The following is a 17,220-nucleotide window of genomic DNA, read 5'->3' as shown; positions in this document are numbered from 1 at the left end:
TTACTTTCGTCAAACACTGAGTGTCAAGCACTTTAGAGCCATCTTAAACACTCACCCACTCTACTACACCCCACTGTAAGCTGGACTGTCAGGGCTGGAGCTTCCAGGCACGAGCTCCACTCCTCACTTGGCCCTGGGAGTTCACAGGCCTGCTCCACAGCACTGGTAGGTTGGGTGGGAAGCCTAATGTGCTGTCCCCTACACTTTCTCCTCAGTGAGGAAGAGCCCAACACTGCTGGAAGTGAGCATGCCCCACTTCATGAGAACCAACAGCTTTGCCGAGGACCTGGACCTGGAAGGGGAGACGCTGCTGACACCCATCACTCACATCTCACAGTGAGTGCCTATATGTGCATGAAGGGCTGGGCTGGAGGGGTCTGGGGCTCAAGGAGTCAGCCTTGGTGCTAGGGAAGCCTTGCTCTCTGGCCAGAGTTCTATCTACTAACCTAGTGCCCACCACTTGATGCCTGCCTGGCCTCAGCACCCAGGCACCAGGCAGGAGAGGAGAGCAAGGGTACTTCCCACCAAGTCTGGGAACATGATCCTCTTGTTTTGACTTATGGAAAACCAGACTGATCATTTTCCACTTGTTTTCATGCTTTGGAGTCTGAGATTGTTTTTCTCTCTCTCTCCCAGCCCCCTCCCCTGCCCCCCAAAAAAGAGACGACTGTTTTTTAGCATTTCCCCATGGAACCCTGGCCAAAGCCATGGGGCAGATGCCGGGTGCAGTCTGCCAGTTGCTGCTGCTGTCCTCAGGGGCTCCTTCAGGTGGAGGAAATGGCTGATTTTCCACGCCTTCCAGTTGGCCTTCCCCTGAGGCACAGCTGGCCTGGGATGCATGCCCGTCCTCCCCCGCCGTCACACCACGGCCAGGCCAATCCCCGGTGCCCAGCCATGGTGTGATTCCCCTGCGACACGTGACTCAGTGCTCCCAGCTGGGGCACCCAGCAGTGACAGCCATGCAGTGGGGTCAGTGGGACAGACCAGGCCCATTCTGGCCATAGTCCCATTCTAGCTGCCAACCCATTGGGGATTCCCCTTGATAAATGTCTTTGTGTCAGGATCTGTGAATGACACTCGCAGCCCTTCTGGGGGTCACTTGCTGGGACTCTCCTTCTCTCTACTGACGTTTTTCAAAAGGGTGTTTTGTTCTCTGGACTCTCTGGGGGTCAGGAGGTTGTCCTGAGCCATGTGTGCCTTTGTCGTAGTGAGGCCATGGGCCTCCTGCCTTTGCAGCCAGCCAGGTGCAGGCTTGGCCTTGCAAATCACTGAGGAAATTGGGACCCATGGTGCTGGCGGCTGCAAGTTTAACCAAGAGAACTGGCAGGGTTGGGTAGCCAGAATGAGGCCACCTCCAGGGAAGGAGTGGCTGTGTCAAGGGGTAATTATGAAGAGACAGGACTTGTCTACTTCTCTCCAGGCTCCCCCAGTTCACAGAGAGGTTGGCAGTAACTCATGGTTGGCAGGGTGTGAAGAGGCTCCAAGGGAGCCAGGAGGTCACTGGAAAGCAGGGATGACTAGTCCTGGACACCCTGAGAATAGGGCTCTGAGCTTCTGGGTCCCTCCCAGCTGGGTAAAAAGGCAGGAACAGAGGTTGAGTGGGATGGTAGCCAGATGGGCTGCCCAGCTATAGGTTAGCACCAGAAGGCAGAATGATGGTTTATAGTGTGGCCAAGGCTTGTACCAAGTCCTGGACATGAGAGACACCTAACGCAATCAGTGTTCGAGTTTTGTGGCTTGTGTTGTGTGCAATACAGGTGGCAGTGCCTGCTCAGAGAGGGGACAACCAAGAGTAGACTGGGAACCCCAAAAGACTCCAGGGTTTGGGCCCGGATGCCACCCAGGCCACACTGGGCCACTCAGCCTGTCCCGTCTCATCCTTCTGGCTGCTTGTTCCTCCTGTTAGAGCTCACTTGCTTTGGTTCTTTTGGTCACAGACCAGCCTTCAGACATGCAAAAAGTCATACTGGGAGGACAGGGCCATCACCCACAGTCCATCTAGCTGAGCACCCAGGCCTTACCAGCTTTTGGTTCTTGCAAGGCCCCTGCAGGTGAAGGTGGTGAGAGATCAGGCACTTACATGGACCACAGCCAAACCTGCAGCTGCCCAGTAAATCATCCCTATGGGGATGAGGGATGCCAGTGCTGGTATCAGCACATGCCAAGCTTCCTGGAGCCAGAGGTTACCCACCTGCCCTGGGGCTGACCCCAAGCCAGTGCAGCTGTGTCATCTAGGACACTGGGCTGTTTCTTGTTCCACTCCAAAATGACAGGGCCTCAGAGACCTGAACACCCATCCCTAAGCTTTCTGCCCACTTTGGGTCTAGCACATTACCATTCAGCAAGGTCCTGCAGCCTTTTCAGATTGGCACTCCCATGGCCTCCAGTGACAAGTGGGCCCAGACAGATCAGAGACTCCATCATCGCCCAACCAGGTCCCTGCCCCGGAACTTACCAAGGCCTCTCAGAGCAGACTATTCCAAAAGTGGCAGCTGGATATAAGCCAGCGTGGGAAGCCAGGAAGGAGCCCAGGCATGGGGCTTGGGGTGAGGGATCTGAAAAGGGGATGTGGAGAGGGAAGAACAAGGAGACTGCTGCAAAGGGACCACCTTTGAGGCACTGTGTTATCATCAGGGAAGACTCACGGCTCAGGCTTCAGGGGAGCTGAGTTCCTGCATCCTCAGGAGTCAGGGTATGGTCCCTCCAGAGAGGCCTGCAGGGGCGAGCGAGCACACACAGTGTCAGGGCCTAGGAACTCAGGCTCCTCCAGGGCTACAGGCTGGATAGAGGCCACATTCCATCTCGGGAGAAGGCTGGCAACAGTGGGCACCCTATTTCCTCAGGGCCCAATCCGCCTGGTGGCAGGGATGTGGGGGCTGTGCAGGTCTTCTGCCCACACTGGGGCTACATTCCTCTACCTCCCTCACAGCCCAAGTAGTGATTGATGCTAATAATTAAACTCGCCTCCAGCTGCTCAGGGATGCAGCAAAGCTCCTGCAAGCAGCCTGGCCCCATGGATCCTGAACTGGGAAGAGAGGCGCACACCCTGGTGTGTGCGAGGGATAGGGATGTATGCTGGGGTCTCACAGCGGGCAGAGTGGGTGGGAGGCAGTTACCAAAAAACATTTCCATTTTTCTTCAGCATTTTACTGATGTTAAATGTATTTCCATGCTGGACCAGTTCCAGAATTCAAATTAAAAACATAAATAAAGACACATTTTGTTTCCATCTTGAGCTCTCCCCACCCGCGGGGCCCCAGAGAGGTGAGGTCACTGCAGCCTTGATTACGGGAAGGTCCCTGGGGCTGGGTGAAGCTCCTCTTTCAGGGGCCTGTTAGCCAGAGGTGGGGTGAGGGGTGCGCAGACCTGATGCAAGCTAGGGAGCCATGGTGAGCTGAGACGTGGGATATCCACAAGACAGAATGATTTCACTGCACCCCAGCCTATAGGTGGGCCCAACTGCTCAGGCTCAGGACCCTCAGCCAGCTCTAGGCGGCCAGGACTCAGCCTTGAACACACCTTTCAGGCAGAAGCTGTCTTCCCAGGTTCAATGGGGCACAAGAGAGCCCCTGACAGTCTCAAGTTCCCTGAGCCCATGTCTCCCACCCAGACCGTGTAACAGGGCTTTCGAGGGAAAAGTGTGAAGTAGAGACTATAGGTCTGCATGGGCAGTTGGGGAGAACCCTCATGATAGCAGAGGAGCCCTGAACCCCAAGAACCAAGATGAGTTCTGTGGCCTCCAGTGGTAAGTGGGCCCAGGAGCCCAAGAGCCAGGATTCTGACCCACTCACTGTCCTCTGCTCACCAAGGGTCACTGGCACTCACCAAGGGATGGCACCATGCCTGTGTGCATCCCTGTGCCTTGCATGTGATGATCTGCCATCTAGAATACCCGTCACCCATCTGCAGCCATCAGATTCCCAATCATCTTTCCAACGTCTGCTCAGTTGTCCCTGCCTCAGCAAAGGCCCCCAGGATACACTCCAGCTGCACCACTGTGTCCATCTTTGGCTCTCAAACCCCTCAGTACCCATTCCTCAAGCCCATTATATGGTGCAAGGAGGGAGCAGGGCACGTATAGCCCTCTTGGTCTCTTCCTCCCCAGAACCCCCAAAGCCCTAGGCATGGAGAAGCCCTAGGACAGCCGCTCATTCAACCCTGCCTGAGATGAAGCAAGGACTGCAGACACATTGCACCAGTGCTGAGGCACAGGGCTAGGGGCCTGAGGTTCTGCAGCTCTGAAGTTGGGGGTCATGTATAGGTGTGGCCTAGGTGAGCTTCTTCCAGTAGCCTTGGGAGGCTGCAACCATTTTTGTGAAATCCTCCGTTGCACTGCATCTCCAACTGCCAGACCAGCCAGGACTGGCCTGGAATTCACACATCTGCCCCACTGGTTGCACATGGAAACCTCAGCTAGCCCAAGAAGACAGGCCCATAAGCCTTACAGCCTGTGGCTCTGCCCAGCCCAGTCGTGTGGTTTCTCTGAAGGGCCCCCTCTCTCTTCTGTTTTGACATCTTAGAAGGGCAAACCCCAGCTTGAGGCTAATAGACACCACCTCAGTCCTACTCTCCAGGGGGACACTCAGGGAGCACACTGCCCATTGAGATGGGCATGGGGGAGGACCAGGAGCCCCAAGGCTGGGCAGAGGGAGTGGAAAGAAGGCATAGGAGAAGCTGCAGAGACCCCCACCAGGTGACTGTGAGCACCTCCCTGGAGAGCATGTGCTTGCCTGGCCTCTTGCGACATGACAGCTTCGCAAATCCTTGAGCAAAAACAGCCCCGTGTGTTAATTAGAATTTCCATGTCTTCAACTTTCTCCCGGACCCTGCAGAATCTCACGCCAAAACGTTCAAGTTGCTCTTTTCCAGCGAGGCCGCTGTGGCCTGGCTTTCATCCACATCACTACTAATGTCTCCTGAATTCTGCATTTGTCAGCAAGGACAGGGCCAGTCTGTGCCGTCTGGAAATAAGGGCAAACGTCACAAGGGTGGCCCCAAATTTGGCTCCATGGACTGGGGGATAGCTCTTTTGATGGGACCAGCTTTGCCTGGGACATTTTGGAGACATCCAGAGCCCACTGTGGCCCACTCCCATAGACCCCAAGGTGCCAGGCACTGCAGCTCTGTGAATGCCTAAGCTCCTCATCATATTTTTCTCCCTTTAAACTTTGGTGGGAAAGGACAGAGAGGCCATTCTGGGACCAGTGTCCAGAAGGACGAGTGAGGGGCTTGACAGAACAGATGAGACCATTTTGTCTTTCTAGACCAGTGTCCTGTCTTCTGCAAAGCTCCAGACCATGTCTGTCTGCATGAGGTGCCAAGGAAGCCCCCTGGGAGTGCTGTGCAGGGCCACGTGAGTCATAGGATCCCTGTCAGAGCCCCACATAGCACCAGCCAGGCTCAAACCCATCTCTGAAATGCACGAGGGGATTAAATGTTCTTCTAATTAAATTAAAACCGAGGCATAATGGCTCAGTGGGAAAGAGATGAGATTGGGAATCAGATGCCCTCAATCCGGCTCCCAGCCTGCATCAGCCCAGCTGTGGCAGCCCCCCGTGGCCCCCTAACCTTTCCAAACTTCACGTCCTCCATCTGACCATGGGAGGAAGAAGCGGCTGGTCTTCTAGGGCTGCTGCTATGGGGAGAGAGCCACACTGTCTAGGTGGATGGCCCAGAGGAAATCAGTGATGCTTCTCGCTTCCTCTGCAAAGGAAGGGCCATCCACATCACCCTGGCCCAGTGTATTCTGGCCAGGCTCAGCCCTCTTCACTTGTGATCTCCCAGCCATGATGCTGCTCAGGTCCTCAGCCAAGAGGGTGGTGTTGCAGGATGTGACAGCAAGAACATTTACACCATAGAGGTGGCTGGAGGGCACAGGACTTCACAACTGCACTGATATGGTCATAGAGACATTTCTGGGGGCGGGGGGCATCCCATGCAGATCTCGTGTGCTCTGCCTAGACCTGAAAGGGGAGACTAAACTGCAGAGCATCTGGAGGATGAAGTACAGAGGTGACCTACTCAGGAAGTCTGAGAGCCATAGCCCCTTAAGTGAGGGAGTGGGATAGTGCTGGGCCTAGCAGTCCTGAAGGCCAAAGCTATCCATCTCTCTAATTAGGCTCACCTGGGCTCCCCTGGTAAAGGGTGGTGGTAGTACACTGTTAGTTAAAGGGTGACGCGCACACAGATTAGTACACAGGTCTCAAGTAGACAGCTGGAGGCATCTTCAGTCTCTGGGACCCATGTGTGCAGCACCCAGAGGAAGCAACAGAACACCCAGAAAGCTTCTCAGGTTCCCACTTCCTGTCACTGACACCTTGAGATTAACCACAAGCCTAACTTCTAGCAGCTATGACCAGCTTTGCCCACATTTGAACTTTATGCAGTTGGAATCATGCAATTCATAACACCTTTGTGTCCAATGTCCTTCACTCAATTTGATGTCTGGCAGCCTCTCTGTGGGGCTGAAGGGAGCAGGGCTTCCTCGTGCTCCTTGCTGTCTAGTACTCCACTGTGTGCATGGCCTACATCATTCATCCATTCTACTGCCTGTGGCCAGCAGGCAGTTTCTAGTATAGGTTGCTGTTTAAGAATATTCTGTACACGCTTTTGGTGAGCATCGGGTTGCGTTTCTGGGGAATATATGCCTATGTGTGGAGCTGCAGTGTCCTGGGTGGGCATATATTTACTCTTAGTGAATACTGCCCAGCAGTTTCCCAAAGCAGTCATCCCAATTTTCATTCTCATGGGCAGCATCTGGCTGCTCCACATCCTAACACTTGGCATTTTCCATTGCTGCCTTTTTAACCATGCTGATGACTGTCTAGCAGCATCAAATGGTGATTTTAATTTGCAGTAACCTGACGACTAATGAAGTTGAATCCTTTCCCATGTTATCATTTAGTCAGATATATCATTCTGTATAAATTTCCCACATCTTCTGCCTGTTTTATGTTGGGGAAGTCTTTTCTTATTGATTTATAGTTCTATTTATCTTTAGATATTCTGGAGTCATTTGTCAGAGAGATGCACACACATACATACACACACACACACACACACACACACGCACATTGCAAATATCACCTCCCCCTCTGCAGGCTGCCTTCTTCCTCTCTTGATGGTGTCTTTTGATGAACAGAAGGTCTTAATTTTCATGTGGTCCAGTTAATCAAACATTTCCTCTCTGGATAGGGCTGTTTGTGTCCTATTTAAGAAACTTTGACTACTCCAAGGTCATAAAGATATTCTGGTTTATTCTAAAGCCTTATTAGCCCACCTTTCCCCATGTAGATCTGCACTCCATCTGGGTTTGATTTTTGTCTCCAATGGGAGGCTGAGGTCAAGGTCCACTCTTCCCCTACTTGGATATCCAGTCTGGCTCAACACCCGGCATGGGAAGGCCCGTCCTCTCCCCACTACCCTGCTATATCAGTGTCTTTACAATCAGCTCACTAGCTATATGCAGCTCCGTTTCTGGACCCTATTTGGTGCCACTGGTCAGATTCAAGTTGTTCTTTGTGACCAGCGCCACACTTCATTCTCACTGTAGAATTTGCTAACAAGTTTTGACAGCTGGACTTGCTGGCTCTGGCTGCTTCTCCTTCCTCATCACTGGCTTTGCTGTTTTTGTAGGGTTTCTGCCTCGCCATACATACGCCAGTGCCATGGAAAGCCTCCTCTAGGTCCAGCAGACTCTAGATGGGCATGGAAGAATGGATATCCTTATAGTATTGGGGATCCTGAACCATGGCATGTTGTGTCCCTTGTTTATTTAGGTTGACTTTCATGTATTTTATCCTGCCCTATAGTTTTCAGTGTGGTGGTCATGAACAGCTTGTCAGATTCATTCCTCATCAGCTGACGGTTGGTGTATGTTCACTGAATCCAGGGACAAGGTCTGTCAGGGAGCCCTGGCCAGCTTGGGTCATTTCATCCTGCCCACAGGACACTGTGGCAGTCATCTAATCACTATGAGCCTCAGTTTCCTCTTGTATATATTGGGGGTCTATCTCACAGTACTAGTGTAAGGCTTTGAGGAGATGGGATTAGGCATCCAGTCACATACCTGACTTGGGAAAATATCTGAAAATATTAGCCAGCATAAAATGTCCCTTTATGATGGGAGATCCTGTGGGGACATTCCTTATTTGGCCTGAGAGCTTTTGAAACTGCCAGGTCATGAGTTACCATGGGATACAAATGGGATTATAACATATGGCTATCAGCTGCTGTCCTTAATAAGATGTGCTTAGAGGCCTAAAAGTCCCAAGCTCCAGGACAGTCTGGAGTCAGGTGGAGGGAGGGGAAGTCTAGAGGTCCCCAAGCCACAACCTCAGCCTCTGGGAATGGGGTTTAGGAGCTGTTGTGGCTCCCGTGGAGGTACAGGCAGAAACCTAGCACTCACTATTCTGCTCTGAGGAGGGGGTTGGAGGCAGAATCAGTGGACTGTGCCTCATGGCAGTCACAGGTACCCCAGTATGCATCTGTCATTTGTTCTCATCACTGTTGGGCTCATCTGCCAAGGCCAGCACCCATCTTCAAGCAGGGTGAAGAGCAGGGTGAGCACCTGCCTTTGACCCTGCACATGACAAACGAGGGAATAGGACCATGGTAGCTTGTCTCTAGGCAACCCTTAGGTGCCCAATGGAGAGATAATCTCAACTATGGAAGCAGAGTTCAGACTCGGTAACTTTCAGGTGCTTAGAATAGGCTAAAATTCTAGGAGCATTAACCAGACACCTACTATGTTTATGTCTTGTGTTGGGGTTAGAAGGAGATGCTGCTGTTGGCTGAGACACACAGCCCACATCCTTGGTAGGTCCCTCAGAAAGCACCTAGTGGGCCTGTCCACCCGGCTCACAGAAGGGGAAACTGAAGCCTCAAGAAGAACAGGAACTTGCCAGTCTCACTGGAAGATGGTAGAAGAAGCCAGGGCTCATTCCCAGACATACAGTCTCTAGAGGACCCTGGATATGCATGGCAGAGGCTGGGATGAACCCTAAAGGTTGGTAGGCAGGCAGTGTAGCAGTAACAAGACAAAGGGATTCTGTGGCCCATGGAGCAGGAAGGAACAGCCTGCAGAGATTATCTGTGCACTAGCCAATGGCTCTTGCGGCTGCCCTCTGCAATAAGAATTCTTCAAGTTTAGCCTCTATGTGCTTCATAAACCTGGTGCCACCAAGCAAGGAGGTCAAGGGTCCTCACTAGCTGGTGGGCCACTGGGAAGGCTCCTTGATTGCCTGGACAAGGCTGATCTGCCCTCCCAGGATGCAAAGAGGCAGGCCCAGCTTCATGCTTTCTCATGGTACCCTAGAGGCCCCCACTAGGCATTCATGCTTTAGATCTGTGGGCCCTCTAGGGACAATACAGGTGTCCTAGGCAGGGGCTACATCTGAGGCACATGTCCTTGTTAGTGACTGGCTAGCAGGAGGAAGTCTGGCAGTTAGTCTGTCAGCCTGGTTGGTCCTATGGGGAGGCCTGAGGTGACTACCATCTTAGAAAGAGGGTCTTGTTGGGAGAGGAGGAAGACAAATAAAAGGTGGAGAGACAGAGGTAGACAGGAGTCCAGGTATGACATCAGAATCAGCCGTCCCCACCATCCCATCCCCATAGACTTTGATTTTCTCCATAAGTAATACTTTCCCGTGTGTGGCTGAAGCATCAGAGGCTCCCTCTGAAGATGACACTGGGAATATCCTGAAAAAGGTACAGAACACCTGGCATGCCTCTCCCAGGGTACCGTCACTGTCTATCCAGAGATTCTCCCAATTCAGCGGGCGCAAGAGCAACCCAGCAAGGGATATACACAAAGATCTGAGAAAGCGATTATTATTAGGGCCAATTCAAGGGATTTTTTCAAAGGTTAATTTTGACTCTGCCTGACTTATCTCCTAAGTCTTTGGCACTAAGCATTCATACAAGATCTGACTGCACTGCACCCTAAGTATAAACCTTGCCACAGCAGTGTCCCTTGGTGCCCTGCTGGGGAAACTGAGGCAGCAGGCAGGGGTGACTTTGCAAGGCAGTAGAGGGTACTTGGGAAGTAGGGTAGTAGGCAAGGCTTTTCAGAGAACATAGAGCTACACACACATACATGCATCCACATTCTCATTCTGACCCAGTCAGGCTTCTTCCCCCACAACTCCACTGTGGTTATGGGTCTGAGCCTTCTGCCCCAGCGAGCCAGGTCCTAGAGAGGAGGTGGGCAGCACCAAGCAGCCAGTCCATGGGCCCTGCTGTGCTACCTCAGGCAGCTAGGCTCTGTATCTGGGGTAGAAAGAGTGGGCTAAAAAGTCAGATAGCACCCCTGACTTCAAGCCCTTGAGTGTGTGGGGGGGTTTGTCTCCCTGCTTTGGCCCGATCTGCACTTAAGCCAGTATCCTCCCCCAGTCCCTGGTCTGGACTGAACAGCTGTCCTCTGCCCCAAGGGGACCTTTCTTCTCCACCTAATCCCTCCTTTTTGGGCCTTTCAAAGGTGGGCTTGCTTTTCAATGTTTTCTTTAGGTTCACGTCCTGATTTGTTAAGTTAAATTGAATTCCTTCTAGTCTGAAATACTTGAATGCTTTTTTCTGCTTTTTTTTGAACTGCCCCATGAACGCCACCAGCTGGGTGTGTGGGCTCCAGGTGAGAGCTGTAGGGGACCTGCTGTGGTGAGTGCAGAAGCAGGAGACTGGGGCAGGCTTCACAGGCTGGTATGGTTGAGCTCAGGCTGGTATGAGTTTAGGGGAAGAGAGTACAGAACTGTCCACCCCAGGGGCTCTGAAGAGCTTCTATTGAGATGTCCTTCCCCTAAGGTCCCCACATTCCATGGCAGTGCCTAGGAGCTCTGCATTCCCAGGCCCCTCCATTACCAGTCATCTTCTATACTGCAAGGTAGCCTTATCAGACCACGTGGCCTGAATTTTGATTGGGAAAACATCCCTGTAGGTGTCAGGTGGTGGAAGGACTGGGTAAATGGGAGCCCTAAGACCAGATATGACAGGACCTTGCCCCGTGGACACAGCCAGCTGATGGCACAGCCAAGGCCAGATGTCAGGTTCCAGACTCTTGAGTTCTGTGTTTTGCTGGTCCAACATGGCCTGTCTCCTCCCCGCACCAGGTCCAACCAGTCCCCTTCAGCAGGGCTGGACCAAGTGACCCCTATGCTGGGGTCTGCCTGGGCATTTTCTTGAGTGGCATGCCCTGGCCACCTGACTGTCAGGGGAGCAGTATGTGGCACTTGAGGCCTTAGGCCTGGCCATGCAGGCCCACCCAAGTGACAGGGATTCATGACCCCCACCTGAGTCCACTGCAGGCCTTGTGTAACAGAGAAGCCAGTGAATCAAGGTATTACTTAAAGAAATAAAGGGTCTGGGGCTGGCCAAAAAGGACAATGAAATTGGCTTCTCAGGCCACAGGACTTCATGGTACTCAGCAGCAGGCCCCAGCAGGCAGTACCAGCGCAGGGGTGCCAACCATTCCTGACCCAAGTAGGAGGATCAAAATGGATCCTGGGGCCAAGGCCTAAAGCCAAACTGAGTAGGCGAGCTGAGTCCCCTGTAGATTCTGGGGACTGGGTGATACAGACTGCAAAGCTTTGGCCACCTTCTCCCCAAGAAAAAATGTCAAGAGAAACAATCCCACAGGCTACCAGGCCAGCTTTTGGAAACAGTCTCATTAGCAAACAAAAGAGGTGTCAGAGCAGAACTCCCCTTGGCCTTTGTTTAGCGCACCCTTTGCCTAGGCACCAGGTATGGAGGTTCCAACTTGGTGTTGGGCCTCCATGAGCCAGAATGCCTGAAATGCCATACAAACTCCTGCTCATCACAACCACTTGTTGATGCTGATGACCTTCAGAACGATCACTCTCAGCCTATCCCCTACCTGGCCACACAGGTGCAAGACCCTATTACTTGGGCTAAAGAGAAGCTAAATGTGACCAGTCTACCCACCTTGCCACTGCTGATGACCACCCTGACTCATGTCCCTGGTCTGCATAGTCCTTTTCCTATCAATGTTTAATTCTGAGGATGCTGAATCTCAGGGCTTGGAAGGCCCAGACTGAACAGGGAAAGGGGTACAGTCCCTTCTTGCCAGTATGTTGGGAAGCTCTGGTGCAAAGGATACTGATGGCCCTTCAATCCCAGGCCCACAAGCACCACAGCCAGGAGAGTTAAGGTTGGATATGAAGAGGGACTTCCTGAAAGCAGGCACAGGAAAGCATGGAAGTTCAGCCCAGAGGGTGCTAGACAAGGGAGCGTGTCTCTTCCCCCTTGAGTGAGAGCAGTCACAAGAGGATGCCCAGCCTTGAGGGGCCCCTCTGTGCTTTCTGGCTCTTTGGGCCTTGGATGCAGCCCCTATTTGTACTTGCTGGCTGCCCCATGGGGGCTTGGGCTAGGCCTCCCTGCCGGTGGGGAGGGAGGCGTGGGAGCTGGTTTGCCGGGGCCACCCAGTGTGGGCTCAGGAAGGGAAGGAATGTGACTGAGGCTGGGTGTGGCTGGGGAGAGCACAGCCAGTTGTGGGTTTTTCTTGGGGCCCAGATATATGTGAGTGGAGCTGGAGGCCCCTCTCTCCCAGCCCCCAGCACACACACTAGGACCTTTCTTCATCATGCAGCCATGGAGCTGGAGGCCAAGGACACCCTCTGGAAATCTGAATTCCATTCACTCTTGGCAAAGAGCAGCTTCCTGCTTGGGGAAGGTGCACACGCGAACGCGCGCAACCACGGAGGCTGGGGGGAGGCATGTGGGGAGGAGGCTGCCTATCGAGATGTGAAAGATGGCCCCAGTGTTACTAGGCACTAGATGGCACTTGCAAAGCCAATTCCAAGGAGTCAGACAAATACCTCGAGTGACTGAATCTGAAGCGTGCTGGTTGCGTTGCCTTTTAAATAGGCTCTGGCTTAGAACAGTCACAGCGAAACATGCCTTTGAATTGGAAAGGCAGAACTTTTTGCAAAATAATTTGAAAAGTTTGTTGAACCTTAAACCTTTCCTGATGACTCCTTCCTTCTGAACTTAACTCGTTAAAGTTGCTCCAATCCCAGCCCAGTGCCAGACCAGCTTCCTGGAAACTCTCGCCAACTGCTGGCCTTTGGAAAGGCTTGTCACCCTAATAGCTGTTTAAAAAAAAAAAAAAGCTCACTGGGCACCTTGGCTGCAGGGTCTGAAAAGTCCTTTGTGTTAGCTCCAGCTGCAGAGTTTTTCCAGGCCTCGCTTCTGGGGCTGACTGGAGCTGTTTCTCTTCGTTTCCTCTTACAGTGGCGGGCACTCAGCCGGCTTCTTCCCGCCCGACTTCTCTGCCAGAGCCCAGGTGGGGGACGGGGATGCCAAGGGCAGAGCCTCTGCAGAGGCTAGTGTGGGCATGTCCTGAGTGGACAGGCCTAAGGTGGGCTCACCAGCCTCTTTCTCCCTTCTTTCCCCCCATTAGAGGTAGTGCTCTAGTGGGGAAAGATTAGGGCCCCTCCTAGGTCAACATTGTGTCATTTCCCCAGAATAGCCAGGGCCAAACCAGCTCCCAAGCAGTACTGTTTCAGAAGTGAAGATAACTTACCCCTCTCAAAAGCAGGGTTTTGGCAATATAAAACATCAGAGTGGGATGGGATCTAGGTCTTTTTTTTTTTTTTTAGTTTAAAACGCGTGTGTGCATTAGGAAACATTCAAATACAGCCATTAGGCAAATAAATTGAAATATATTGTCATTTTGCATTAATCAAAATATAAGATGATCTGAAAATGGAAAAATGTTACATAAAAACATATTTCATGAGACACAGCAGTCACAACGTACCATACACATTTGTTTCTTTCAGAATCACTCCACTCGAAATTCTGTAATGCTAAGACATATGTAACGGTTTCACTTCCTAGGAGATCCCAATTGCTCCTCAGATAGGGTGGAGAGCTCCCCTTATTAGAGCGTGGTTGGGCTCTCTGGGAGCCTGCCCAGGGCCTGCCCTGACTCTGGCTCTGCCTTTCCCTGTCAAAAACCTCTTTGTGCTGGAGCAGCCCCTGCTCCACAGAGTGACATGAACCAGAGACTCACAGCACTATGTGCGGGGAGCTGCTGCCCGCAGGGCATACCAGCCACGCACATGCAGGGCTGCACACTGCCCTACCGTGCATCTACAGCCTGGCAAACACCTGCCTTCTGGGGAACCAACTGTGCTTTATGTATTCAAGTGTTGTGCTACAAAAATCATAAAATCATCTTTACACACATGGTAAAACAAATTCAGAGTACAAAAGGGGTGAAAATAACACTCACCCCACCCCAACCCCTAACTTCCAAGTTTCCTTCCCTAAAGGTTACCACTCAACACTTTCCTATCGCATCTTTCTGAGGTATTTTATGTAACAAATATATGTATGTCTGTGTATATATGTACTTGGTAAATACAGCTCCTTTTTATACAGATGGTAACATACTATATGTATTTTTCTACAGTTTGCCTTTTTACTTCTTTCATAGGTATGCCAGACTTCTTTCTGAGCTGTACATACAATGCTGATTTATTATGGTGCAGTATATCTGAGAAGCATTTTTATTTCAAAATGTATGTGTACATATATAGAGACACACTTGTGAACAGGTGATGGCTCAGAACAGTGTAGTTGAAGTGCTGCTTTCTCATGGTTGGGCTTCCAGTATAATTGGAAGGAGCATAGTCTCTGTGTTCAGCTAGAGATTTAGCCCAATGGGCTGGGCTTTTCCCACATAGGACACGTTCACTGTTCTGCTCAGATTGTTAGCTGTAGTCTTTCTGGCACCAGTTCCATTTCTGATGAACACTTGGACTTGGCAAAAGGCATAGAGGTAGTGATACAGGAAAGATCTAAGAAGGCTAAGGACCATCATGCTAGGTATTCAACAGCCAGCTCTCCGAAGAGGCCTCTAAGAAGTGGGTAGCTTAACAGATTCACAGATGGGCAGTTCATTAAGGTCTTGAGTATTTCCAAGGGAGCACTAACTGGACTACAGCCTGGCAGGAGATAACCAAGTTATATGCATAGTGGCTGGGGGTATGATGGTCTGCTGTATGAAGCAACCCCAGGACATTTAAAGAGAATGGAATGATGGCCAGTGTACTATGCTGGGACCTAACACAGGGGTCATGCTGTAATGACACCTGTCAGCTTTGACTGGGGAGCCCTCTCATTTCTTAGTAAGCATTCAGCCCCAATGTGCACCTCTTAAAAGGAAGATACTGGTATGTTCTGGAGATGGATCTGTATTAAGACATATAGCAAATCTTTTTATTAACAGCTGCAGAGAGTTTCATTGTGCCATGATTTATGGAAGAGATCCTCTATTGATGGATATGTAGGGCAGCTAAAAACAGCCATTAACCATTCACATATATTCACTACTGAACTGACCACTTATAAAATTAGTTTCTCCTGAAACATCCCTCCCCATGGAACACTGTTGTTTCTCCCAATCCATCTTATTCCTACTTGTATCTCTGCTGACTGATCTCTTTGGCTGTCTCTTGTCAACCAAAGGCAATATAAAGCACACACAAAGTAAAGAGAAACTTATAAAGAGAAACTGTAAATCTTGCCAAGATAAAAGATTTCATCAAGTTAAAAAAAAATGATATCAAAGAATTTCTCAAATAGAGACTGGGCAGCGTAGACCAGATATCAGTTGAAGAGGAAACCAAGATTGATGCCTAGATAAGCATTTCAGAGGAGAGCAAAGGAGATGATAATTGATGCAGGGTGGCCTCTTGGTCAAGCAATGAAACCATGCCATACTTCTACAAAAAAATGACCCTCTCTGTGGAAGTGCTGCCAACATCCTCTGCCAAGTATAAAAGATGCCCTCAGATGTTACCATATAATGTTTTACAAAAGACAAACCAAAATCCCCTCTGGATTTGTTTTTCTCTAAAATGAGTATATAATTGCAACTCTAACAACTGTCACTACATATGAGTTAAAATAATTTTTTAACTATTACTATTTTTCAAAATAGCTTCCCAATCAAATATGTCAATTGTAAAATTTTGGTCTCCATTTTCAGTGGATTCACTTGGAAGAGACCATCCCTTTCCCCACATTTCCAGCAGGATTAAAATATTCACAGATATTGTGATAGATACTGCCAAATAAAGGCTGTACCATTTACATCACTATGAGGACTGCACAAACCCACTTGCTTGCCCCACACTTACCAGGTGTATAATTGAGTTTTTATCTTCATTAATTTGATAGACCAGACATGATACACTGGAGCCTTAATTTACATTTCTTTTGTTAGAAATAAGGTTTTTATCTTTTCAAATGATTAAAATCATTTGTTTTTTCTTTTTTGTGACCTATCTTTTCATACCCTTTGGACTTCATAAAATACCTTGTTTTACTGATTTGTAGAAACTTGCTTTGTCATATTCGTTGAAAATATTTTATCCTAATTTTCCTTAGGTGTTTTGTTTTCTATAATATTTTTCTGGTGGCAGAATTTTTTAAATTTCACATTGTCAACTTTATGATTATCATGTGAGGTTCTTAAATTTTGAAATAACCTCCTCATCCTGAGATTGTTTTAATAAATTCTTCCATGTTTTCTTCCATCATTTTTTACATTTAAATCCTTGCTTTATCAGGATTTTGGCACAGTCATTAAATCCGATTTGGTTTCCATATGTATGTCCAATTGTCCCAACACTATTTATTTGAGTACATCATCATCTCTCTACTAATTTCAACTGCTACCTTTATCATATTTCAAACTCATTTAATTTGTGTCCATTTCTAGACTCTATTCTGGACTGCTGATGGGTCTGCTGATGGGCCAGAGCTCAGTTATTTTAATTATGTAACTTTATGATGCACTTAGCTGTGTAGCAGGGCTCCCCCCTCATCTCCATTGCTTAAGAGCCAATAATAGGAAGCTCATTTTCACAATGCAGTCAACCAAGGGAATTCATGGCATGGCCTAAGATCTAAACACTCTTAAGATTTAAACACAGGATTAGCTCTTGAGTTAGACAGGAAGCTGGGGTGTTTGGGACTGAGGCTTCATCTTGGCAGTTAATAATGTCAGGGAGCATGAACACTTGCTTCTTCCAAGGCTCACTTTAAGGAAGGCAGAATCCAGATGCAGGGTGCACAGGAGCTGCCAGCCGGACCCAGGGGCCATTTTGTATACATGTATGATCACACTTTCAGGGCATCTTGGAAAAACTGAATTTGATAACAGAGAACAAAAGCGTAAATAAGCCTAATTCAAGA

General features: G+C 49.8%; 1 protein-coding gene across 2 annotated transcripts in view; it reads left to right on the top strand.

Annotated features, from left to right (window-relative positions):
• The window catches only part of KCNQ1 (potassium voltage-gated channel subfamily Q member 1), a 388,699-nt gene that overhangs the window by 201,847 nt on the left and 169,632 nt on the right, over nt 1-17,220 (top strand). For both annotated transcript variants that reach the window (XM_021676961.2, XM_021676962.2), the window contains exon 11: nt 216-336. In XM_021676961.2, coding sequence (XP_021532636.1) covers nt 216-336 — 121 coding nt within the window. The remainder of the gene's footprint in view (nt 1-215; nt 337-17,220) is intronic.

The sequence above is a fragment of the Aotus nancymaae genome, unplaced genomic scaffold (genome assembly GCF_030222135.1).
Source record: "Aotus nancymaae isolate 86718 unplaced genomic scaffold, 86718_ANA_hifiasm-v0.15.2.pri h1tg000106l, whole genome shotgun sequence".
Classification (NCBI taxonomy): Eukaryota; Metazoa; Chordata; class Mammalia; order Primates; family Aotidae; genus Aotus; species Aotus nancymaae.
The sequence above is the reverse complement of the archived record's forward strand: the minus strand, read 5'-3'. Positions and strand labels throughout refer to the sequence as shown.